At 40.5% G+C, this 25,282-nt stretch overlaps 1 protein-coding gene across 4 annotated transcripts in view; it reads left to right on the top strand.

Moving 5' to 3' along the window:
* STX6 (syntaxin 6) overlaps positions 1-25,282 on the top strand; it is a 50,837-nt gene that overhangs the window by 16,836 nt on the left and 8,719 nt on the right. For 2 of the 4 annotated variants that reach the window (XM_023203516.2, XM_023203517.2), the window contains exons 2-7: positions 1,188-1,357; positions 3,966-4,060; positions 13,153-13,215; positions 16,943-17,068; positions 18,705-18,811; positions 22,259-22,353. In XM_023203516.2, the coding sequence (XP_023059284.1) occupies positions 1,188-1,357; positions 3,966-4,060; positions 13,153-13,215; positions 16,943-17,068; positions 18,705-18,811; positions 22,259-22,353 (656 nt within the window). Of the gene's footprint in view, positions 1-1,187; positions 1,358-3,965; positions 4,061-9,954; positions 10,773-11,627; positions 12,903-13,152; positions 13,216-16,942; positions 17,069-18,704; positions 18,812-22,258; positions 22,354-25,282 lie in introns of those variants that run through there. The other 2 variants (XM_023203518.3, XM_023203520.3) reach the window with 2 other exon arrangements.

Genomic DNA, 25,282 nt, shown 5'->3' with positions numbered 1-25,282 from the left:
GGTAGTACTTTGGGAGGCCGAGGCAGGTGGATCACCTGAGGTCAGGAGTTCAAGACCAGCCTGGCCAAGATGGCGAAACCCCCGTCTCTACTAAAAATACAAAAATTAGCCAGGTGTGGTGGCAGGTGCCTGTAATCCCAGCTACTTGGGAGGCTAAGGCAGAAGAGTCGTTTGAACCCGGGAGATGGAGGCTGCAGTGAGCCGAGATCGCACCACTTCACTCCAGCCTGGGCAAAAGAGTAAGACTCCATCTCGGCCGGGCGCCGTGGCTCACGCCTGTAATCCCAGCACTTTGGGAGGCCGAGGCGGGCGGATCACGAGGTCAGGAGATCGAGACCATCCTGGCTAACACAGTAAAGCCCCATCTCTACTAAAAAATACAAAAAAATTAGCCGGGTGTGGTGGCAGGCGCCTGTAGTCCCAGCTACTTGGGAGGCTGAGGCAGGAGAATGGCATAAACCTGGGAGGTGGAGCTTGCAGTGAGCCGAGATCCGGCCACTGCACTCCAGCCTGGGCGACAGAGCGAGACTCCGTCTCCAAAAAAAAAAAAAAGAGTAAGACTCCATCTCAAAAACAAAACAAAAACAAACACTAATCTGGTATATGGTATTGCTTAATTAAGGAAAGTAGGTATATTTAAAGCTAATAATGTTTGGAAATTGAATGAGATTTTGTGTTTAAAAATTTCTGGGATTAAAATTCTTAACCTATAATAAAACGGGAGCTGTATAAGAGTAACCTTCCCTCCAGCATTCTCATTCCTCCCACACCAAGAAAAGAAAGGCTATATTAGGACTTTTTCATCTGAGTATAATTTATTAATACCATCACACCAAGTGAAAGCATGTGGGAATGCCCATTGCCCTTTAGTTGATTTGTGGGATTGCTTCATTATACTATTATATATAGTCTGTTCAGAGAAAAATATTAAATTTGTCCTTCCCCAACAAACTTGATATTGTAGCTGCTTAAATAATGGATATTGTATTCTAAGCATCAGCTGAGAACATAATACTCAGACTGTGTATCAAAGTTTTGAACTTTGACATTTGTCTGTGAAGAGCCTTCTGTGGGAATGGTGGTTGCTGAGGATGGTGTATGATCATAAATGTTAGCCTAAATCCTGCAGTAACTTGTCCATGGAATGTTGTCTGTAATTTCTCTCCTTTGCCTCATCTTGATGACAGAGAGGTACAGAAAGCTGTCAACACTGCCCAGGGATTGTTTCAGAGATGGACAGAGCTCCTCCAGGACCCCTCCACAGCAACAAGGGAAGAAATCGACTGGACCACCAACGAGCTGAGAAACAACCTCCGGAGCATAGAGTGGGATCTAGAGGACCTTGATGAAACCATCAATATCCTTTTCTGTGGTGTCTGTGCCATTTTGGGTAAATAGACAAACGGACAAGTTTTTCTCCCGTTGTTTCCACTATGTAGATGAAACATTTTCTTTTATAATTGGTTGATGTTTGTTGCTCTTCCTTGTACTGTGATATCTTTAAAGTATTTGCCCAGTAAGTTAAGGTAGAGTAGCCACATTCTTGTACAGTGTGTGACAAATCCTGTACTATAAATATATACATATAAAGGCAGCATGGTGTAATGATTATGACTCTGGACCCTGGAATCAGATTCCTGGTGTTCAAGTCCTGGCTCTACCAATGTAAAGGGGGAAAAAAAAACCCTATTTTTCTTTTTTTTTTAAAAGTCTCTACACTCACACTCAAGTCAGTATGATATTTCTGACACTGTCTACGTGGAAATAGCATCAGGTCCACAGGTTAAGAGCTCAGTCCCACAAGACTGCTCCCATTTCAGATGCCAGTTGCAAGCCCCAGGTTGTGACCAGTGCTCCCGACTGACCAGGTATAAATAGGAGTTCCCACAACTCCCTCCATGGATCAAATTAATTTAATTTGCAAGAGCAGTTCACAGAACTCTGGGAAATAGTTTCCTTAGGTTTATCCATTTATTGTAAAGGATATTACAAAGAGTACAGATGAATGACCAGATGGAAGAGATGCTTGCAAGGTGTAGGAGAAGAGGTGCAGCACTTCCAGGCCCTCTTCAGGTGCCTCCAGGAACCTCCACATGTTCACCTATCTGGAAGCTTCCTAAACTCTGTCCTTCTAGGTGTTTGGGGAGGATTCATTTCGTAGGCATGATTGATCGCATCAGTTGGCCATTGGTGATCAACTCAGCCGCCAGTCCCTTTCCCCTGGGGTGGGGGGTTGAGCAGGGGGCTGAAAGCTTCAACTGTCTAATCACATGGTTGGTTTCTCTGGGGACCAGCCCCTCATCCTGAGGCTATCTAGAAACCCCCAGCCATCAGTTATCCCATTAACATACAAAAGATACTCATCACTCTGGAGATTCTAAGGGATCTAGGAGCCGTTTGCCAGGAATGAGGTGCAGAGACCAAATTTGTATTTATTATGTTACAGTATCACAACCGGTTACCATGTTACTTGGGCCCATCACTTAACCCCCTGTGCTTCAGTTTCCTCTTTAATGGAAAGTTAGGATAACAAGAGTACCTACCTCATAGGATTATTGGGATTATACAGGTAAAGAGTTTAGAATGGCACCTGGCAAACAGCTTATGTAATAGTGCTAGCAGTCATTATCATATAGAGGTACATATAGGCCAGTGTTACACTTTGGTAATTAGAGATCAAAAAATCTTTTTGTAGACTGTCATGTTTAAGAAGTGATGTTCAGTGGGCGCCGTCCATTGAAGAGGCATCTTGTTCCATGAAACTACATTTAGTAAAAGCAGATCTGTTCTGCTAATTCATGGTGTTAATGTGAAATGAGTCCACTGATCTGACTCATGCACTGGAGAACTGTAAAAACTTCATTATATGGCCTTTTCTTTTCAACTGGAAATCCCACTTAACCAAAACTTTAGATGGAAGATATGCCGCTTGCATGCTCTGAGTTCTGTTTTGTTTTTTCTCTAAGTGAGATAAATCAAGAAAACCAGCTTCTGTCAGGATCACCCTATAGTTAGCACAGATTCGTATACAGTTGATACATAGGATAAATTTTTGTTATTCATGATGACCCCGGGTACCTTTTAAATTATTAAAAGGCAAGTATGTTCTCTAAGATTAGTGGCAAATATGTGAGGGGGCAGGATCAAAAGCACAGTTACAGGGAGATAATTCTTCCCTTGAGACAGGAGGGAAGGAAAAAAAGTTAGGGGAGATAGAGAAAATGTGAGATTAAAAAAACGAAAGTTTTAATAGATACTCATCATTCAACCAGCAAATGTTTATTGAGTATACTACGTACCAGGCATTTTGTTGGTTATGGAGATTAGATTAATAAACACTATACCAGCCCTCACAGAACTTTGAGTGGATAGGAATGGGGGACAGATGGTAATCAAATAATAACACACATAGATACCTGCAGATTATGAAAGAGAAGTGTAGCGAGCTATGCGAGTGTCTGACATGGTGCAGCGGACCAGGCCAGAGGGTAAGAGAATGAAGGCAGCTTCTCTGAAGAAGGCCTGATCTCCCTAGATTAAGAAGTAGGGTTAGCATCTTGGCATAATTGGAAGTGATTTGGAATGGCAGGAGAAAAAGACATGCAAAAGCTGGCTTAGTAAAGATGATCAGGAGTCAAAAAAGGATAGACACAAGTGTTGGCAAACAGGAAGAACCCAGCTCAGCTGTGGTCAGATAGCCCTAAGTGTTTGTAGTGAAGCTCATCAGCAGGGGCTGTGCTTCCTAATCCAACAGGTCATCTCTGTCTTGGGGCAAAGGGATCCTCCCTCCAGTGGCTGCGGGCAGAGGAAGTCTGAGAATGATTGGTGTCCAGCTGACTATGTTTTCAGAAAGTTTGAGCCAGATTTTATTTGTTTGCATGTGAGAGATTCAGTGAGTTAACAGGTTAACAGGATGTTGTCAGGCTTTGATGATGAAATTGTTTTACCTTGACTTTTTGACCTACGCATAGTTGAAGCAAATCCTAGAAAATTTAACCTCGATGCAACTGAATTGAGTATAAGAAAAGCCTTCATTACAAGTACTCGGCAAGTTGTCAGGGTAAGGAATATGATCTTATTGTGTTATCTGTATAAGAAATAGCCAGACTTCTTAGAGCTCTTTCCGTTAATTGTAAACTAATAGGTCACCTCTGAAACCACTTTTTAAATATGAATCAGATGTGAGCTTCCCCACATATAATTTCTCTGATTGGCTGGGCATAGTGGCTCATGCCTGTAATCCCAGCACTTTGGGAGGCAGAGGTGGGTGGATCACTTGAATCCAGGAATTTGAAACCAGTCCGGGCAACATGATGAAACCCCGTCTCTACAAAAAAAAAATAGAAAAATTAGCTGGACATGGTGGTGGACACCTGTAGTCTCAACTACATGGAACACCAAGATGGGAGGCCAAGGTGGGAGGATCATGAAAGCTATGATCATGTCACTGCACCCTCAAAAAAACAAAATTCTGTGATTGAAGAAAAAGAAATCTGTTTTTAGCCTTTCTTTTTTTGACACGAGGTCTCACTATGTTGCCCAGGCTGAAGTGCGGTGGCACGATCTTGGCTGACTGCAGCCTCTGCCTTCCGGCTCAAGTGTTTCTCCTGCCTCAGCCTCCCAAGTAGCTGGGACTACAGGCGTGCACTACCACACCAGGCTAATTTTTTGTAGAGACAGGGTTCACCATGTTGCTCAGGCTGGTCTTGAACTCCTGAACTCAAGCAGTTTGCCTGCCTTGGACTCTGAAAGTGCTGGGATTACCTGCGTGAGCCACCATGCCCGGCCTGTCAGGCTTATTTCCGAGAGTAAAAATAAGACAGTAATCTGCTGGCTTTGGGCAGGGTGCCTTCAAATGGTGTCATCCTGAATGATTAGACCCTTGTCCATAGTTTCTTCAAGCTGGTTATCTTTCTCACTTTTTATTTCTTAGTATACTGTATTTCTTGATGAACAAAACAATTACATTGTAGAAACCATTTGGTTTTTTGATTGATTGGTAATCACTTTGCATTGTTGAAGAGTGACTCCTACTGGGTTTGGATAGCGGCCTCTTCCGCCATCTGAATTGCTTCTGGAACTCTTGCAACCTATGTTACTGACATTTCCATATGTAACTACTTGACAGCCATTCCAGAGTTATCCAGAGCAAACAAGCATCTATCAGAGTGTAAAAAATTGATCCAAGTGAACAAATCTTATAGTTCTAAGTTATTTAGAATATACCCATTATTAAATAATCTAAGAAAAAATATTATTTAAGTACAACCTTGTGTCATTAAAATGTTTCATATTTTGAAACTATATGGCTAAGCTATTTGATTAGCATAACTAGATGTAAGAGAACCAGCTGTCTTTAACATATGTACTAGAAAGCAGCTTCCTTGAATAAAAAGACTTGGGATCATACCAGTGCTAACATATGGCTTTTTAAGAGTCATCTTAGGCGGGAACCTTAGTATGTGTTTGCCAAAGTCTTTAATATCATGTGATTTCCTTTTGAAATTATTTCAAATGGTAGATTATCACTGAACTTTATATATTCTTGTTACTTGTTTTATTCATTAGTTGCCTTTCTATATACATAGACGTAAATTGTTTATAAAGAAACCCACATTTTAATGAGGGGGAAACCTTTCTGGACCTTAGATGCCCCACCCACAGTGAGTGTTTGGATTAGACATTCTTAATTTCTAGCCAGTTGAAAATACTGTTCGGATGAGGAAGCCTTGTTGTTAGGTGGCATATTTTTTGTAAGATAAGTAAGTCCCCAATTATTTTGTATACTTTTTTTTTTGTAGTGGGTTTTTTGAAGGACACTCCTATAGACATTAATATTTCAGTGGGGCCTTGCAGTGAAGCATATATCCTTAACCGTAATCATTATATTTATTCTTTCTGCAAGGTGGACTTAGGAAGTTTTCAGATTGAAATTTAGAGGTTCGTATATTGAAAATTAAGTTCGCTGGTATAATGGAAAGAAGAATCCAAAGTTCATTTTCTAGTATTTGAACAGCTTTTTAAAGTACATACTTAGAGGTTGATATGGTTTAGCTGTTTCCGCCCCCCCTCCCCCAGAATCTCCTCTTGAATTGTGATCCCCGTAATCCCCATGGGTCAAAGGAGAGACCAGGTGGAGGTAATTGAATCAAGGGGGCAGTTTCCCCCATGCTGTTCTCATGATAGTGAGTGAGTCTCATGAGGTCTGATGGTTTCATAAGGGGCTCTTCCCACTTTGCTCTGTCACTCTTGCCTGCTGCCTTGTGAAGAAATTGCCTTGCTTCACCTGCTGCCATGATTGTAAGTTTCCTGAGGCTTCCCCAGCCATGCTTAACTGTGAGTCAATTAAACCTCTTTCCCTTATAAATTACCCAGTCTTGGGCAGTTCTTCATAGCAGTGTGAGAACAGAGTAATAAGAGGTATTCTAAATCAAGTTACTATTTCAAAATCTTACTGTCCTTTTAGAGTTGAGATCTAAACCATACTTAATTATGTGATCCACCTGAATATTTTAGGGTTCTAAATCATTCTTGTTTAAATTTATGACCCCTCTTGGGGAAGCTGTTAGTATTTACCAGTGGTAGGCTAACAGTACCTAACTGAGCTTTTGCTGATATGATTTTAATATATTCTAGTTGAAAGTCCTGTAGAAGAGAAGGAAATAGCAATGGTGCTAACTCGATTAAAAATAAAAACAAAATACGCTTTGTATAATTCCATATTACCACATTTAGCTAAACAGTGTTCGTACGTAGAGATTTCTGGGTTCTGGGTGGAGGAGCTCGATAGGGAGCAGAGAGTTAGTAGATTTGGAAAATGAGATGAAATGAAGTTCAAACTAGGAATTTGTACAAATTTATGTTAGCTCTTCTGTTACCATTACTAGTGGGCTTTCATTTAATGTTGCTCCAAAATTTTGATTGACTTTGTCTTTCAAACAGTGTATTCTACTTATGCTTTCTCTTTCATAGGCAGGGGAGTCAGTGATACTCTATGCATTTTTTTTTTTTTCTCTTTTTGCTTCAACCTGAAAAAGTGAATCGCCTGTTTCTTCTTGATTAATGTCCATTGGTTATGCCTTTAGTAAGCCTTCCTTGTTTAGAGTCTTGTGTATGTTTTTCCAAGCATTTTTAAAGTCTGTACAAATTCACTTTTACTGGCAGTTTTTAGTGAAGAAACCAAAATATTAAAGTTTTCATGTAAATAGCTTTCATATTTTTGAGGTAATCATTTTTACTCTTGTGGAGTCACCTATACACAAAGATTCTGCATGTGAAATTTTTGTGTTTTAGAAATATATCCTAGAAGTGACTTTGGTTTAATTTAGGATCAAGAGGTTTTGCAGTATATGGTGGAACAACAGTGAATATAAGGGGTAAGGGAACCTGAGTTCTAGGCTAAGCTGTGACCTTAATAAATCTTAACCATGGTAAGTCATTCAACCTCCCTGGATCTCAGTTTTATCTATGAAATAATCCTCACTAACATTCTCTGACTTTAACTTTAAAAGCTAGAATCAGAACTATTACCCTCTCCACGAAAAAACCGAACCTGCTCCAATGTGAGAATTGTTTACAGTCAATTATAAGTCAAGATGGAAATGGCTTTGGTTAATCAAAAAGGGTGAAGTATCCAGTGTGTGCACAGATGACCTTGAAATGTAAGAGTTATGAGTGGGAAGCACTGGGATTTATGATGTCTCATTCATTCAGCTTGGAAGACAGTGTGAAATGGGAACAGAAGCATAAATAACCAGGACATTTGTTGTTCCTTTGGCAGATGAACCATATTTTATTGGGACTCGCTGCTTGACTGCTGGTTCTAAACGTCATGTGTTAAAAAGAAGATGAGTAATTATGTTTTTGGCATGATAGATTGTTATAAGATGTTTGAAACTATTTAGTAACATAGTTTAAGATCCCAAATTCCAATATGAAGGTGTTCTGTTGTGTGGTATCTGCTGACTTTTGACCTACATGGATAAAGTGCCATCTTAGAAGTGAAAGCCGGTGGGGTGTGGTGGCTCACACCAGTAATCCCAGCACTTTGGGAGGCTGAGGCGGGCAGATCACTTGAGGTCAGGAGTTTGAGACCACCCTGGCCAACATGGTGAAACTCTATCTCTACTAAAAATACAAAAATTAGCTGAGTATGGTGGCAGGCTCCTGCAGTCCCAGCTACTTGGGAGGCAGAGGTGGGAGAATTGTTTGAACTCAGAGACGGAGGTTGCAGTGAACTGAGATTGTGCCACTGCACTCCAGCCTGGGAGACACAGTGAGACTCCTTCTCAAAAAAAAAAAGAAGTGAAAGCCATAGATCCTTACCTGCAGGTGGTGGTGGTCACATACAGGATGATGCCCACCCACATGGCTGTTGGAAGAATCTGCCTCATCGGGACAACACCCATGCAGGCACACACATAACCCCACATGGTTTTTATTAAGCATAAAACTTAAAAACTGCAACTTTAAAATATATATTTAATTATAATGCAAGCTCAAATAAAATTAGAGAAACTTTTCAAGAGTAAAAAGTAGAAAAAGGAACCTAAACTCAAAATAATACACAGCACAAGGCTGTGTTTTCTTCATAATTTTCCTCCCAATGCAGGGCAGTTGTGTTTTTACATAGTTGTGATCATACCATTATGCAATCATAGCATTTTATTTTCTTAGGTTAAAAATAATCTGTACTTGGTATTTATAAAATGCAAATACTTTTGATGTAAAAGAAAAGAGAAAATGCCTCTTCGTTCTCTAATTTCACTCCCTAGAAATAATTAGTGTCAGTTTTATTTTTCACAGCCATTTTATGGACATTGAAATATGCAAACTTTAAAGAAGCAGTGGCATGATAATCTGTAACTTTTTTTCTATGAAAAATTACATTGTGGACATAGTCCTACAATGACGCAGGTAAATCTAGAGAAGGGCTGTTTTCTAGTTGCCACGTTAAAAGAGTAAAAATAGGTGAGCTTATTATATTTTATTTAACCTGATATATCCAAACCATGATCATTTAAACATGTAGTCAACATAAGAGATATTAATGAGAGATTTAAAGTTTTTAAACTGTTTTTGTGATAAATCTGGCATGTATTTTACACTCAAGCACATCTCAATTCAGATGTGAAATTTTCATTGGAAATACTTGATCTGTATTTATAGTTTACAGAACTTACAATTGAAAAAGTAGAATCACAAACCCAATTTTTTCCAGACATACTTTAAAGATTTCTGATAACTGAGTATCAATTAATTGAAATAAAATTCAGTTCCTCAGTTGCACTGACCACATTTGAGGTGCTCAGTAGCTAGTGGGTTCTGTATTACCTGGGAGCAGACTATCCTTTTTAATAGTTGCGTACTTTTATTTGTTGATAATGTTCATTGAGTGCTTGCTGTATTGTTGGCTACTGTTAATCAGGCTTTGTGTGTTACCTCTATTAACCCCTACAGTGATCCCAAAGGATATTACTCTAAATGCACAGAAGAAATAGAAACTTAGTGCAACTATTAAAAAGCATAACTAAGTCTTAAACCTAGGTCTTTGACATGAAAGATCATGATCTTTCCCTCTCCTCTAATGTGGCTCTGTTATGATTTATTTAATCATTGACCTACCAGTAGCTATTTTGATTATTGTTTATTATTGGCAGTTGCAAACCATACTTCAGTGACCATCTTTGTGAGCATAACTTACATAATTGTTTCGTAAAAAATTTGGTGAGAATACACATTTTAAATATTCATAGCCAGTCATGGTGGCTCATGCCTGTAGTCCAAGGCAGGAAGATCAGTTGAATTCAGGAATTCAAGACCAGCTTGGGCAACATAGGGAGACTTCATCTCTACCAAAAATTAAAAAAATAAATAGGTGTGGCAGCATATGCTGCAGTCCCAGCTACTTGGGAGGCTGAGGTGGGAGGATCGTTTGAGCCCGGGAGTTTGAGGCTGCAGTGAGCTGTGATGGCACCACCGTACTCCAGTCTGGGCATCAGAGTGAGATCCTGTCTCAAAAAATAAAAGTAAAAAAATTGTTTTCAAAGTATCCTACAAAAAGACCTTATCAGTCATATTTCTAATAGAGTTTCAGAATATACCTTCACTAAGTATTATCAGTCTTTTTCATCTTTCTTGGTCTAATTGGAGAAAACGTCTCTTAGCTACACTTCTTTGATTACCAGTGGGTTATTGTATCTATTGATGTTTGATCATTTATGGGTTTTTTTGTGAATTGTCTGTTCACTGAACTCTCTTCGTAAGCACAATGCCTAGTACTTAATGCCTAGTATATAATACTGCATTGTGTGGATTGTGTTGCTGTTCCCTTATTTGGACTTGCTGCTTATTTCTGCTTTTTTCATATTATAAATAATACTGCAGTGCACATCTCTGCATGTCTTTTTTTGTATCTATTTTATGTTATTTCCTAAAAATAAATTATTGTTAGTGGAATTACAGGGTCAAGGCAGTGAATATTTTGAGACTCATGGTATAGAATGACAAATTTATTTTCGAAGTGCTGGTCTAGTTTGCCATCCAGCCATTGTTTGGGACCAGCAGTATTAAAAAATATATATTTATTAAAATATAACGATGTAGAAAAATGTAATTAACCTAAATATATAGCTTAATAAATTTATAAACTGAACACAGCCATCTAAACAGCACCCAGAAGCATTGCAGAGTGTTACCAGCACCCCCAGAAGCGTGCCTGTGCTCTTCAGCTAATGTCTCTACCATGACTGCACTGACTTCTAACAGCAAAAGTATGTTGTATATGTAATGTTCAAAGGTTAACATGTCACTTTTCCATTCATGCATGTTGATATCTTTATTATGCAAGTAATGTGTTCATTGTTTTAAAAAAAAGACTATTATAAAATGCACTGACTATATTTTTATTTTATTTATTTTGTAGAGATGGGGTTTTGCTATGTTCCCCAGGCAGGTCTGCAACTCCTGACCTCAAGCGATCCGACTGCCTTGGCTTCCCAAAGTGCTGGGACTATAGGCGCAAGCCACAGGGCCCAGCTGAGTCTATTTTTAAAAGCGTGTATTACCCCCTAGTGAATGTTGCTCTGCGTAGTTTTTAATGTATATTAAATAAATCAGGCTGTTGGATTGACTATCAGAAAAGGAATCCTGCAGTCCAGGAGATACTAGCATAATGATCAGTCTCTCTTTGAGGCTTCTAGATTTCCGTCGTAAGACAAGGAGTTGGGGTTGGGGGGTGCTTGTTAAAAATGTGCCGTCAAGTGTCTGACTTCATAGGTCTCAGAGGGGCCTAGGGAACTACATTTAAAAAATATTTTTAGACCGGGCATGGTGGCTCACGCCTGTAATCCCAGCACTTTGGGCGGCCGAGGTGGACAGATCACAAGATCAAGAGATCGGGACCATCCTGGCCAACATACTGAAACCATGTCTCTACTAAAAATACAAAAATTAGCTGGGTGTGGTGGTGGGCACCTGTAGTCCCAGCTGCGCAGGAGGTGGATGCAGGAGAATCGCTTGAACCCAGGAGGCGGAGGTTGCAGTGAGCTGAGATCATGCCATTGCATTCCAGCCTGGTGACAGAGGTGAGACTGTGTCTCAAAAAAAAAAAAAATTTTTTTTTTTAAATTTCTTAATACATAATGGTTGTGCATATTTTTAGGGTACATGTGATATTTTGATACATGTATATAATGTGTAATGATCAAATGAAGGTAATTGGAATATCATTTTAAACATTTATCTTTACCGCAAACATTTGAATTCTCTTGCTATTTTGAAATATATGATAGATTACTGTTGAACTATTGTCACCCTACTGATCTGTTGAGCACTAGGTCTTATTTCTTCTAACTGTATTTTTTCCCATTAATCAACCTCTCTTCATCCTCCTTTCCCCCTGCACTCTTCTGGCCTCAGGTAACCACCTGTCTATTCTTTGTCTTCATGAAATCCACCATGAGCGAAATCTCATCCACTTATGAGTGAGAACATGCGGTATTTGTCTTTCTGTGCCTGGCTTATTTCACTGAGCATAGTGACATCCAGGGGAACTGCATCTTTAACAACACTCACATGACTGACTTAGGCACATCATCATGATGTGAACTCCATGTGGGCAGGGGCCTAGCTAGTATCATTCACTGCTGTATGCCTGGCCACATAGTAGACATCAGTGAGTGTTTGCTAAATGGTTAGATGAGTGGTTTGAAAGTTGAATCAGGTGGTTCTCACTTACCACAGTTCTGGGATTGTAAAAGAGGTGGCACTGTCTGATCTACTGTTTACTTGTCATGGGTCTTTAAAGAAGTTTCTAAAAGTCTTATAACTTGATGTTTGCATAAATTATATTTTGACAACCTTTTAAAAAAATTTTGTTGCAGTTATCATGTATTCAGTTCAAATCATCCTATAGTACATTGGATTGTAGCTAAATAAGCAAAATGACTCAAATTTAATAAAATGTTTTGCTTCAGATAAAGGACTGGATCTATTCATTTTTCATTCCATACAAAATTATTTTTGACGCTACTCTGGAAATTCACTCTGATGTTAGGAATAGTCTATACCTTTCATGAATCCAACTCAGAAATAAAATAAGTGACCTATTGTACCACTACTTGGAAGTATTCTTTGGTGTTTAATGGTAAATATACTTTATACTAAAAGCAGATGGTTTTTTACATATATTGTAAAAAAAAGATGCAAGTGCTTGAACACGTGCTTTTGTGTTTGTACCCCAGGGATGTTCGTTATTAGTGATATGGCTTTGAGAAAGTATCATCGTCTTTTTGGACCTAGGTCTCCTCAACCTTAAAATGGAAATAGTACCAGCTTCACAGGTTCCTTGTGAAAGTTCAGTGATAATGTGTGTGCATGTTTAGCACTGTTTCTGACCTGTGGTAGGTACCTGGTAAATGTTAATTCCCTTTCTCTTTCCTCCTATTTAAATTAGTATCCAGGTTACTTCTTTTTAAGGGACCATCTTTCTTTTTCTTTTCTTTATTTTTGAGACTGAAAATAAAGCCAAGAAATGCAGTCTTCTTTTTAAAAAATCAATAATAAAGTGTGTGTTTTGCTAATGTGTGAAATGTTAACTGTGATTTTGTTTCAGGATTTTTTCATTTGTTTTCATATCTTGTTTCTCATTAGGACATGAAAGATCAGATGTCAACTTCATCTGTGCAGGCATTAGCCGAAAGAAAAAATAGACAGGTAAGAAAACATCAGAATATAATTATCAATGAGAGAAAGCATACAGTTAGATATTTGGAATTTAAAAATGCTGACCATCCATGGATCATGTAATCGAGAGGAAGACTTCTGCTTGCAGGCCCTGGTGTGACCATGGGAGGTTTTGTGACAGTCCCGGCAGCCTGTCCCAGCATGCTGTCAGCGTTTCCCTCCCCTCCTCTTACCCTCTGGTCTTCTCCTCTGGGCTCCATAGCACCTTTTGCCTACCCTTACTATAGCACTTATCACAGAGTACTTTTACTTTTTAATGTGTTTATTCTGTACCTGTGGAATACACTCTGTGTGCCAGGTTCTTTGAAAGGCTATAATTACTCACTGTCTTTCTCTCTGCTGGGCCCCAGGCCCCTTGACAGTGAGGAGAGATGTATGTCATGGTTTTTTGTTTTTTGTTTGTTTGGTTGTTTTTTTTTTTTTTTAAGCTCTCTAGCAGTTACTACATTGCCTACCCATGAAACGCATTAGACATCTAAGGATTGACATTTGATGTAAAGACATTAGACGAACCTTAAACTTGTGTGTTAAATTACATTTCTCTTTGTTTTAAGTAGTTTTAAAAAATTACATACTTTGGGCCGGGCGCGGTGGCTCAAGCCTGTAATCCCAGCACTTTGGGAGGCCGAGACGGGCGGATCACGAGGTCAGGAGATCGAGACCATCCTGGCTAACACGGTGAAACCCCGTCTCTACTAAAAACACAAAAAAAACTAGCCGGGCGAGGTGGCGGGCGCCTGTAGTCCCAGCTACTCCGGAGGCTGAGGCAGGAGAATGGCGTAAACCCGGGAGGTGGAGCCTGCAGTGAGCTGAGATCTGGCCACTGCACTCCAGTCCGGGCGACAGAACGAGACTCCGCCTCAAAAAAAAAAAAAAAATTACATACTTTGGCATATCGATAGAAGCTCCTAATTGTTAAAATACAGTCCTTTTAAAAAATACAGAGTGGTCATCTAGAATTTGGACTTTCATTTAGATTGAGATTTGACTTAGACTTTTTTGGTAGGATAGAATGTTTTTTGCCTATTGCTAAACTGTTAGGTGATTTTTTGACAGAAGTAGTTTTTAAATTCTTTGGATATCCATTTTCCTTAGGAGTAAAAAAAGACTTCATGAAAAATGATAATATTTGCTTTAAATGACTTGTCTTAGCCTCATTTTATTAAGATTCCAGAAAGTTATGAATTGTCCATTGAGTAGGCTCTTGAGAAATTTCACTGTTTTTACTAACTAGCAATCAGTACTTCATACCTGTGGGTATTTGTCAAGCCAATTAATTTTGAAAACAAATATTATGGAAGCTTGAAGAAGGGGGAGGGTTCTATAAATATTACCTAACTTAATTTTCCTGTTTTCTTTTCCTGCATTCCATTTTTCAAGTCATTGTTTTGTTTTTGGCTTTTTAATTTTATTTGCCTCATTTGCTTTCTTTTTGAGTAGTACAGCTAGGAAAAGCCACTAGCTAGTCCATTCCATCTGGCTCCCTCTCTTGAAAGAAGCTAGTGAATGGCCTCAAGTTGGCTAGTTTTGGAGTTCTCTTCTCATTTGCACTTGAGCTTATAGGAAGTGGAAGTACCTGAAGTAGTTGTGACAGTGAGGTTGGTAACACCTATGCTGTTACTCTTAATTTGAATGTTTTATTCTCTGGATAGTATAGTTGGGCTAATGTAAATAAAATTTGTATTTGTTTATAAATACATTTATATAAATATATATTTAAGTTATATAAATATATATTTATAAATATATATAATTATATTTATTTATAAATATATATAAATATTTATATAACTTATATAAATATATAATAGTGCCTGAGATTTATAGATATAAATGTGTATATATACACATAACATATTTATATAAAATATATATACATATATGTATTTATATATTGCCTGTCCAAGTATGGCTTGGAATTTTGTTTTAGGCCATGAGTGAAATGTCAAGTTGCAAATTTTCAAGGAAAAGCAGGGCCAGGGCTCTCTAAGCACTCCAGCAGGCATGGGCCTTGTCACATCATGCCAGGTACCAGGTGCTGTTCTGCTCCCTGCCTCACCAGCACCCCTGCTCTGGCACCCACACACTGGTGCATCTTCCAGTCCTCGGGCCCTCTCTCAATTTCTGTCCTATTATCACAGACATGTGGGGTCAGACCGATGAACTTTAAGCTATTTTACAATAAAATGTGGATGATTTGCCCTATACTTAGCTATGCCTAAGTGTACACCATGGAAAACATAGGAAAAATAGCCCTGTGACCTCAGGAGCACACAGGGCCCTGGTGGTGTCCCAGTTCTCTGTGCTTAGGCCAGTGATGCATTCATTATAGCCTTTTTCTGACCCTAAAAAGATTGTCATTAGTTCCTCATGTCTTCCATAGAGGTCCTTAGAGTCTGGATCAGAATGAGCAGGATCTTTTCAGTCTTGATAGCCCTAAGACCAGGTCAGGGCAGAGCCACCCACAAAAAGCCTTGGATCTGCTTTACACCAGGGACAGTCACCATCCAGCCTCTTGACTGGACTGAAGCTCTGGGCCCCTGGAAGCTCTTGTAAGAAAAGCTTCTAATAACTGAGCTTCCCCCATCCTAGCCCCTGAAGTCTGGCCATTTGATAGAGTTCACCCCTCGCAGTCTGAGAAGAGGTCAGTGTCAACATGGAGGAAGGTCGTGGGGCTGTTGGAAGGGTTTTCAGACAGAACCGATTAACCAGACAGGCTTTTAATAGTGTCTGAGATTTTTTTTTAAATTACCTGACAGGAAAATTTGGCAACTTGACAAGGAAAAAGAGTCTTAGTTGCTAGCGTCTTCTGGCTCTGGCTGCGTTGCTGGTGTGAGCAGTTAATTTGACCAGTCAGAAAGGTGTGTGGGGGTCTGGTCAGAACCAACTGCCGAGACTGAGCTCTCACATTCGTGTCTGTCCTCTTCATGTGAGGAAGACATACCCAACCTTACCCGTTTATGGCTGCAAACTTCCTTGAATTCATACTTGGGAAACCCGACCCTGGTGTCCGGGAGCCCTGGTGGAGAACTCTGACTTTAGGGCAGCCCTTGCCTAGGTTGCCAGGGTCAGGCATTCCTTGTGGTCATACCTGCCTGGTAAAGTAACCCCCAGTCATCATCTGGAAAGCCTGAAGGACCCTAGATTCTATTCATGAATTAAACTTAACAGACATTGATAGTTCTTATGCATTTGTGTGTGAAGGGGTATGGCTTACCTTCTTGTCATTCCAGAGAACTCTCCCCTTCCCCCCACCAAAAAAACCCAAAACTTCCCTGGGTCACACTTTTCTTTAAAAAGTACTCTAGATATTTGGAATCAGGTTGACTGCAACCTATGGGTTGTTGAAGTTCCGCAGGTACCAGGAAGAGCTCTTTTACAAGAGATTGAATGCTTTTCAATTGTAACACAGTATATAGATGGGTATTTATTGATTTAGCAGGCATCTGTTTGCACTTTAAGGAGACAAAGCCCATTGTGAGGGCTATTGGGAGAACTTAAAGACATAGAGGGCCCTTCCTGGAATTCCTTAAATTGTACCACCCAGGCACCAACCTACACCACTACATAAAAGCCTTGCTCAGGGAAAAATAGATACGAAATGTGAAAACTCTTTATATCACTCTTGATGCATCACTTGTTCAGTGATAGTAATTGTTTGTTTCTCCTGACTCCTCTGGTTGTTCTGCTCACACAGGCACTGCTGGGAGACAGTGGCAGCCAGAACTGGAGCACTGGAACAGCAGATAAATACGGGCGCCTGGACCGAGAGCTCCAGCGAGCCAATTCTCATTTCATTGAGGAGCAGCAGGCACAGCAGCAGGTACCCCGAGGACCCTGGGCTTAGGACAGGGCAGTGGGAAACAAGACACCCCCTTAGTTCCTTTGCCAGCCATGGAGTCTTATGGTTTAGTGACAAGCAGGGTAAGCCAGAGCTTGTCCTGTGTCTATTGTGTTTAATGATTGCATATGTAAAGGGTTTCAAAATCTTCACAGCATGACTGCTTCAAGAGAACCAAGCTCAGCCAGACATGGTGGCTCGCACCTTTAGTCCCAGCTACTCAGGAGGCTGAGGCCAGAGGATCCCTTGAGCCCAGGAGTTCAAGGCTACAGTGAGCTTCGATCATGCCATTGCACTCTAGCCTGGGTGACAGAGCAAGACCCTTTCTCTAAAAAAAGAATCAAGCTCAGTTCTCTTAGAAAAAAACAGACCTTTGTTCATCTCAGCAGAGACACTTTCAGAAAGATCTCTCATTTTTTTCATTGAAAATTATTGGTTGGTTTCTTTTTTTTTTTTTTTTTTTTTTGAGACAGAGTCTTGCTCTGTTGCCAGGCTGGAGTGCAGTGGCGCCATCTTGGCTCACTGCAAACTCTGCCTCCCGAGTTCAGACAGTTCTCCTGCCTCAGCCTCTGGAGTAGCTGGGACTGCAGGCACACGCCGCCACTCCCGGCTAATTTTTTTTTTCTATTTTAGTAGAGGTGGGGTTTCACCTTGTTGCCCAGGCTGGTCTGGAACTCTTGAACTCAGGCAGTTCACCTACCTCAGCCTCCCAAAGTGCTAGGATTACAGGTGTGAGCTACTGCGCCTGGCCTATTGGTTGGTTTTGTTATATGTAAAGTTGACTGCTTTTGTGTAGATTAAGGGGTAGGAGGAAAATGAAGTTGATTATGTCTGGTATTGCCTTTGATATGTAGCTATATTAATAAAAGGAAGTTAGTGATAATGTGTCTGGGAATTTGAGGAGCATGTACCCATTGAAACTATTGATTCTTAAATATTGTGTTTTATGTATACATGTAGTTTATATGTTCTTTTGTTCTTTACATTAGTATGGCTGCTTAACCAGTAGTTTACTTAAATTGCTATTAAACCCAGGAAAAATTTTTTCTATAGAAAGTGAGGAGAGTGCAACACAACTAAAAGTAAATATTTGTCAGTCAGAAGTTGTCCTTGAGGTAACTTATTGCCACAGGGCGTCCTTTAGTTTGTCCTTGAAGAGGGAGGAGAGACTGTGTGCATAGTTCTCCACATCCAGAGATTTGCCAGACTCTCTTGTATTTAAGCTGTGGCAGTCTGTTGTGGATTGAGACCTTGATCTTGGCAATGGGCTTCCTCCTCCCAAACATCCCCACATCTCAGTGGTCATCTGCACGTGTGCTTTCAGCCATTGTCTGCTTCATTATTGGACGTCAGCCAACCAGAGTAAATCTCTCTTGGTGGTTTCAAGCCCCGCTGACTGTTCACAAGTTGGATCAGCAGGAGATATCAGTAGCTTGACAATCCAGCCTTTTGAGCAGTGTGTTCTCAGAGGCAACGGTCTGGTCCTTTGATTTCTGGGCTTTGCTTCTGAATGTGAATTGTCCCAAGTTGGCAAAGAAACTAGCAGCTGCTAGAGTGCTGGGCTTGGAACCAGGTAAGATGGATTTTAATTGCTTATTTCCCATTTCTCTGGCACCAGTTGATCGTGGAACAGCAGGATGAGCAGTTGGAGCTGGTCTCTGGCAGCATCGGGGTGCTGAAGAACATGTCCCAGCGCATCGGAGGGGAGCTGGAGGAACAGGCAGTGTGAGTATTGAGACACCCCTCTCGCTGCAGTGAAATTCAGGGGCAAAGCCACCCTACGAGACCCCTAAAAAGCCTGGCAGCTACGTGGCTGGTAAGATCAAAAGCTGTTTTATTCATAGCTGCATTTTTATTCTGTTTTGCAGACTAGCCTCCCCAAAAGAAGCAAATCTGCTTCGTAAATTTTACTACAGGCTTTAGGCAAAGTTGTTGTTATTTTTAAACACCTCCAAAAACAGACACAGATTTCTCTGAGCAGATACTCGAAGTATAGTTATGAATGGGAATGTGAAACAGAGAAGCCTGTGTAACCTGTGGGGATTTTGAGCTGACTTTATCATCCCATGACTCTCCTGCTACATTGAGCAAACACTCTGCTTTGCATTTTAAATTATTGTAACTTTGGTTTTTTTTTTGTTGTTGTTGTTTTTAAAACTTACAAATTTAACGCCAGTTAACAAAAACTCTTTCCTCTCAGAAAAATAAAAACAAAACATAACCTCAGTTTGTTTTTCCTTATGAACAGTCCCTTTGCACTCAGTAGTTTGATGGCAAAAACTGCATTCTTAAATGCTGCCACAGGATACCTTTATCATTTTATAAATCTTTTTAAAGAGAAAAATAATAAAACAGTCCACCAGGATATTTCAGAAACTTTCCTGTCTTGATATTACGTTTATCATGACACATTGATTCATTATAAATTCTTAATGGGCCCCTGTACTACACCAGGCCTTCTGGAAGCCAAGGGATGTAGAAGGGAACAGAGCAGACAAGACATCCCATCTCTGCCAAAGAGTTTGCCACTTGCTGGGTAGAACAGACATTGTGTGAGTGGTGAGGGGTCATTAGATGATGGCAGTGATGTGGGAGGGCCCCTGTGGTGGGGCCAGTGCATGCTGCCTGGAGAGCCCTGACTTAGCCCAAGGTCCCTGAGGAAGAGGGGTTTAACTGAAGTCTGAAGGATGTGTGGATGTTAGCCAGGTGAGGTGAGAGTTGGTGTGGAGGCAGGTGGTGTGGGGAGCATAGACAAAGAGGAAGAAAGTGCGTCTGTGAAGATGGAGAGGTGCACACGTGCATGGAGCAGGGAGGTTTCATGTGTCTGGAGGCAGAGAACAAACCAGGGAAGGCCTTGTCAGCATGGTCAGGAGGTACGACTGCTTATTCTGAGCATGATGACCACGTGGAGGTGAGGTTAGGAGTGATGGTGTGATCAGGTGTGATTTAGATGATGTGCTGCAATGGAGCCAGGTAGGGAGACCAGGCAGGAAGCTGGAGTAGCCAGAATCTGTTTCATGTCTATCTAAAATGGGTCCTGACCCTAAAGTTCAGTTTGAGGAGGGGAAGGGACTAATGGCCTGACTGAGCTTCTCTGTTGATGAAGCAGCCTGGCTGGGCAGTGGGTCGTAGAGTCTGAGGGACTTCCAGTTAAAGATGGTGAATTGACACACCCCTACCTCCACTCCCTATCCATAGCTCACTAGAACAATAGTAAAGGGGTCTGTTTTAAGGGCATGGTGGTTCACACTTGTAGTCCCAAGTACTAGGGAAGGAGGCTGAGGTGGGAGAATTGCTTAAGCCCAGGTGTTTGAGGCTGCAGTGAGCTATGATGGCACCTCCAGGTTGTACTCCAACCTGGGTGACAGAGGAGACCCTGTCTCTAAAAAGGTAGAAATAACAGATAAATGGGAAAAAGCGTGGGATTTGGACTTAGACCTGTGCTATCTAGTATAATAGCTACTAGCCACATGTGGCTGGCTGTTAAGTAAGTTTTATGTGGCTAGTCTGAATTGAGATGTGCTCCAGAGATAAAATGCTTACTGGATTTTGAAGACTTAGTATGGAAAAATATGAAATAGCTTATTAATAATTTTTATATTACATGTTGAAATGATAGTATTTTGGCTGTATTAGGCTAAATACAACAGAATTCATTTCACCTGTTTCTTTTGAAATTTTTAAAAATGTGGCTACTAGAAAATGTAAAATGGTGTATGTGATTCATGTTTTTGTTGGATGTTACTGAGATAGATTTGGGCTAGCAGCTTGGTTGGTGAGTGTCCATGGACTGAAGGTGAGATGATGTACCTGTTTTGTCTTCAGTATGAAAAGTCACACCCAGCGCAGAAAGGTAGCTCTCGCTTTTCAGAGTTTGACCCTGTCTGGATAGGCCTGCCAACTGCAGGACCAAGATGCTGCCAGGATCTAAAATGAGCTAAATATGTTTTAATTTGAAAATTTAGGTAAGGGACAAAGACTTGTTTTAGTTGTCAATATGGAGTTCATGTAATAGTTGATTTAATGAAGAGTTGGTTGCCCTGAATCCTGCAAGACTGTCAGGTGTCTAGTTGGGCACAGATCAAGACCAGCAGTTTCTAACTGCCATTGATGCTGTCAGAGTTAATATAGCCTTTTTAGTAAGACTGTTAGTACTAATTGGCGTATTACATTTTAGCCTCAGAATAATCATTTACTAATCAAAAGTTGAAAAGTCTGGAATATTTAGTGACTTATAAAATAGGCACTGCTGAAATAGTATTTTGGGGTTTTCTTTCCCAGCTGCACATTGGACAGCAAATAGTGTAAGCCTGCTGGAGTCAGTTTTCCTAGTGGGAAATACTGGTTTCTCTGTGAGGACAGATGGGGAGATGCGTGTGTGCATGCACACACACACTCACACACCCCATCAGGGATGTTAGTGCTGAGGTCTTCTGGGTTTATAATAAAGCACATAGTGCTTTACAGGAGGTTATTTTATTAAAGTACATTACTAAACTCACATTGACATAAAGTGCTTTTGTGTATTACCTGGTTCTCACAAGAGTCATGTGAGGGAAGTTGGGCTGATAGGATTGCCCTGTTCTACAGGTGAGGAAACAGTCCCAAAGAGCTGTAGGGTATGTTGTCCAAGGTAGCAGTGTAAACAAGTGGCAAAGCCTGGTTGTCTGCCTCAGATAGCATTGTTTCTACCACATTGCACTGCCACTGAGTTTGTGTTATTGTATAGACGGGTCCACACTGCCTTGTCTGCAGTTCTGAAATCTAGAAAGCTCTAAAGAAATCTCCTTTCATTTTTTTTTTAATTTTTTTCTTTAAATTTGCAGCAAGCTCATGTTACAGAAAAACCTCACCTGAACTGACTCCAACTCTGACTCCTCATAGTTTTTTCTGCAGAAATATTAAGTATCTGAGTACGGGGACTGCCCCAGACCCTCCTGACGGTATTGACTAATGCAAAGCATATGTAATTTAGGCTTTTTTTAAATCCCGAGAATTCCAAAATCAAAATCCTATCTTGTCCCAAGGATTTTGGATAATAGAGTGAGGTCCTGAAACCCAACATTGCCCATTTTGTTTGCTAAAATGGAGGCCTAGTCCTGTTAACCCAGTGCATGTGCACTGCCAAGGCTTTGTGCTTACCAGCGACCTTCTGTGTCTGCTTCTCTCTAGTATGTTGGAAGATTTCTCTCACGAATTGGAGAGCACTCAGTCCCGACTGGACAATGTGATGAAGAAACTTGCAAAAGTATCTCATATGACCAGTGGTATGTATGGTGTTTAAAGCTTAAGCATTTGTACTTAATTCTAGAACTCTGTCTTGGGGGCGTTGTCTCATAGTTATGCCCATCCAGATCCCTTTCTTATTTTTTACAGATCCCTTTCTCTTTTTTTTTTTTTTGAGACAGAGTCTCACTCTTTCACCCAGGCTGGAGTGCAGTAGTACTATCTCAGCTCACTGCAACCTCCACCGCCTCCTGGGTTCAAGTGATTCTCATGCCTTGACCTCCTGAGTAGCTGGGATTACAGTTGCATGCCACCATGCCCAGCTAATTTTTGTATTTTTAGTAGAGACGGGGTTTCACCGTGTTGGCTAGGCTAGTCTCGAACTCTTGACCTCAGGTGATGCGCCCGCGTCAGCCTCCCAAAATGCCGAGATTACAGACGTGAGCCACCGTGCCTGGCTGATCTCTTTCTTATGGCACTTTTTTTTTTTTTTTTTGTGATGCCTTAGAATCAGCGAATGGAAGACTTGTATGTTCAGTCTTTATCTGCTGCTTGTAGCCTTAACTCGAGAGAAGGTCTTTGCGCTCCCCCACGGTGTTTGGTTTGGTTTTTTCCCAGTAGAGAAACTTTCTTTTTTTTTTTGAGACACAGTCTCACTCTGTCACCCAGGCTGGAGTGCAGTGGCATAATCTCAGCTCACTGCAAGCTCCACCTCCCAGGTTCACACCATTCTTCTGCCTCAGCCTCCTGAGTAGCTGGGACTACAGGCGCCCACCACCACACCTGGCTAATTTTTTGTATTTTTAGTAGAGATGGGGTTTCACCGTGTTAGCCAGGATGATCTCGATCTCCTGACCTTGTGATCCACCCGCCTCACCCTCCCAAAATGCTGGGATTATAGGCGTGAGCCACTGCGCCCAACCCAGTAGAGTAACTTTGTTTGCAATTACAAAATCCTTCTTTATTTTACTGTTTTAAGATTTCCTTGCCAAAATAGGGAACTTATTTAAAACAACAGTTAAGTCAGTTACTGTTTCTCCTGGACATTCTTTCATTGATAGAAAGACACCTACTACTTCAGAATAAGATGGCATGTGTGGATCTATTTTAAATTGTTATATTTGAATCAATACTGAAATATTTCAGCAAATTTGCACCAGGATGAGGATGAAGAAACAATTTTCCGATTAGTTACTGTATAAGATATGTTCCAGTGACTCTTTACATGGGAAATAATATATTTTAAATTTTAAAAAATCCAGTATCTTTTCTTTATCTGGTGGAGGTGGCTTGGTGGAAGGAGAAACTGAGATGCTCCTTAAGGTAATCTGGATGTTCCCTGACTGTAGAACACCTCCCTTGCATTAGAATAGCCCCTGTTTCTTGACACCTCATTCTTCTGTTGGTTTCCTCCTGTCAGGTACATGCTATATGGTCTAATAGGTTAGCTTTTTGAGGCAAGATTTAAATACATATGCACGTTTACTTTTTAGAAGTTTAACTCATAGTCAGGTTACATAACAGTTCTCTAGGGTTCAGTTTCTTATCTATAAAAATAGGTTGCGTCCTACCTCTCCAGGTAATTGTGAGGATTAAATGAAATACCAATAAAGTAGAAGTGCTTAACTGCATTTACCATGTATTATTGACTTAGTAAATGTTTTTAAGAAATTGTAAGGCAAGAAAAATTGCAATGGCCCCAAGGGGCAAAGAACCTATTATATCCAAAACAAAGAGAAGCTCCTATCTAGAGTCATTTTCTTCTTTCTCTCTAGGGACAAGTATCTTTGTTTCTAGTAGGCTCTTCATTGCCTGAAACTGTGCATATATGGGAAGCAGGCACCAGCTTAGTTCATCTGTCACACATTTAGAGAAAGGTTTGCAAAGTCTTTTCTGATTCCCTCTGTTCTCTTCTTCTACCTTGTCCCCTCTACTTAAAAAAAAAAAAAAAAAAGTGTTTTAATGAAGAATTGTATAACCAGTTTAACCTCCAGGCCTCTCACTCATGTATGTATTAGTTGCAAAGTCAAGTAGCTACTTCAGCACCAGTTCTGTTTGGGGAAGAGCAAGTGAACAAAGATGCACTGTCTTTGTTTCCCAGCATTCTGGGTATGAATAATTTAGAAAAGTACTTGCATTGTGAGAAGCGGCCCAGTGTGTATAAATAGCACTGAAGTTTGCTTATGCTTTATTCTACTTTTTCCCGAAAGAAAAATTGGGGAAGCAATGTAATAACTTTGGTTATATTTGTGTAAGAAAAAGAGCCAGGAAACAGAGCATTTATGCTGAATGGTGCTTCACTTTTGACAGGTTGCTTGTGTTTTCATTTTAATCTTTGCTTGCTACCCAAAGAAATACTCCCTAAGGATCTCCTCCTGCTTGGTGCTTTCTGCTTCAGTTTGACAAACAAGCAATTTGTATTGGTCTCTGCTCTGCTCCATAATTTTTGCGGAAGTTCACTGCTTTGTGATCAAACCTGTACATAAAGAAATCCTACAGAGGCACAGCGAAGTGTGATTACGTAGTTATGGACACACAGGCCTCATGATTCTTCAGCGGCAGACCATCTCCACTCCCCATGGCTGTCTGCTTCATGGGGAGAAACCAACCAAGACTCCACGTTTACTTTTTTGAATGACCCAAGAGAGACACTGATTGTATTCTCTTAGCCACAGAAGTATTTTATTTTAAGTAGATACTGAGAATTTTTCCCTCTCACTTTCTGACATCCCATTCATCTTTTCTCTTTAGGGGAGAAAAATATTTTGAGAGAGAGAAAAAACTACCATTGGAGTTCTTTTGTTCCCCTCTGAGTTTTTGAGGCAGGTCCTGAGCTTGCAATGCCGCTTAAAACTTTCCACTTGAGGTCACAAAAGCCCCTGTGGTTAGTACCCATTCCTTCTATGCGTGAAGCCTCTGTGGGAAGTGCTGAGAAGTCTGCTGGGGTAACAGCTCCCTGGGGTTGCCTAG

This window comes from Piliocolobus tephrosceles, chromosome 1 (assembly GCF_002776525.5).
Source record: "Piliocolobus tephrosceles isolate RC106 chromosome 1, ASM277652v3, whole genome shotgun sequence".
Lineage (NCBI taxonomy): Eukaryota > Metazoa > Chordata > Mammalia > Primates > Cercopithecidae > Piliocolobus > Piliocolobus tephrosceles.
Note: the sequence above shows the minus strand (reverse complement) of the source record. Positions and strands in the feature narration are given on the sequence as shown.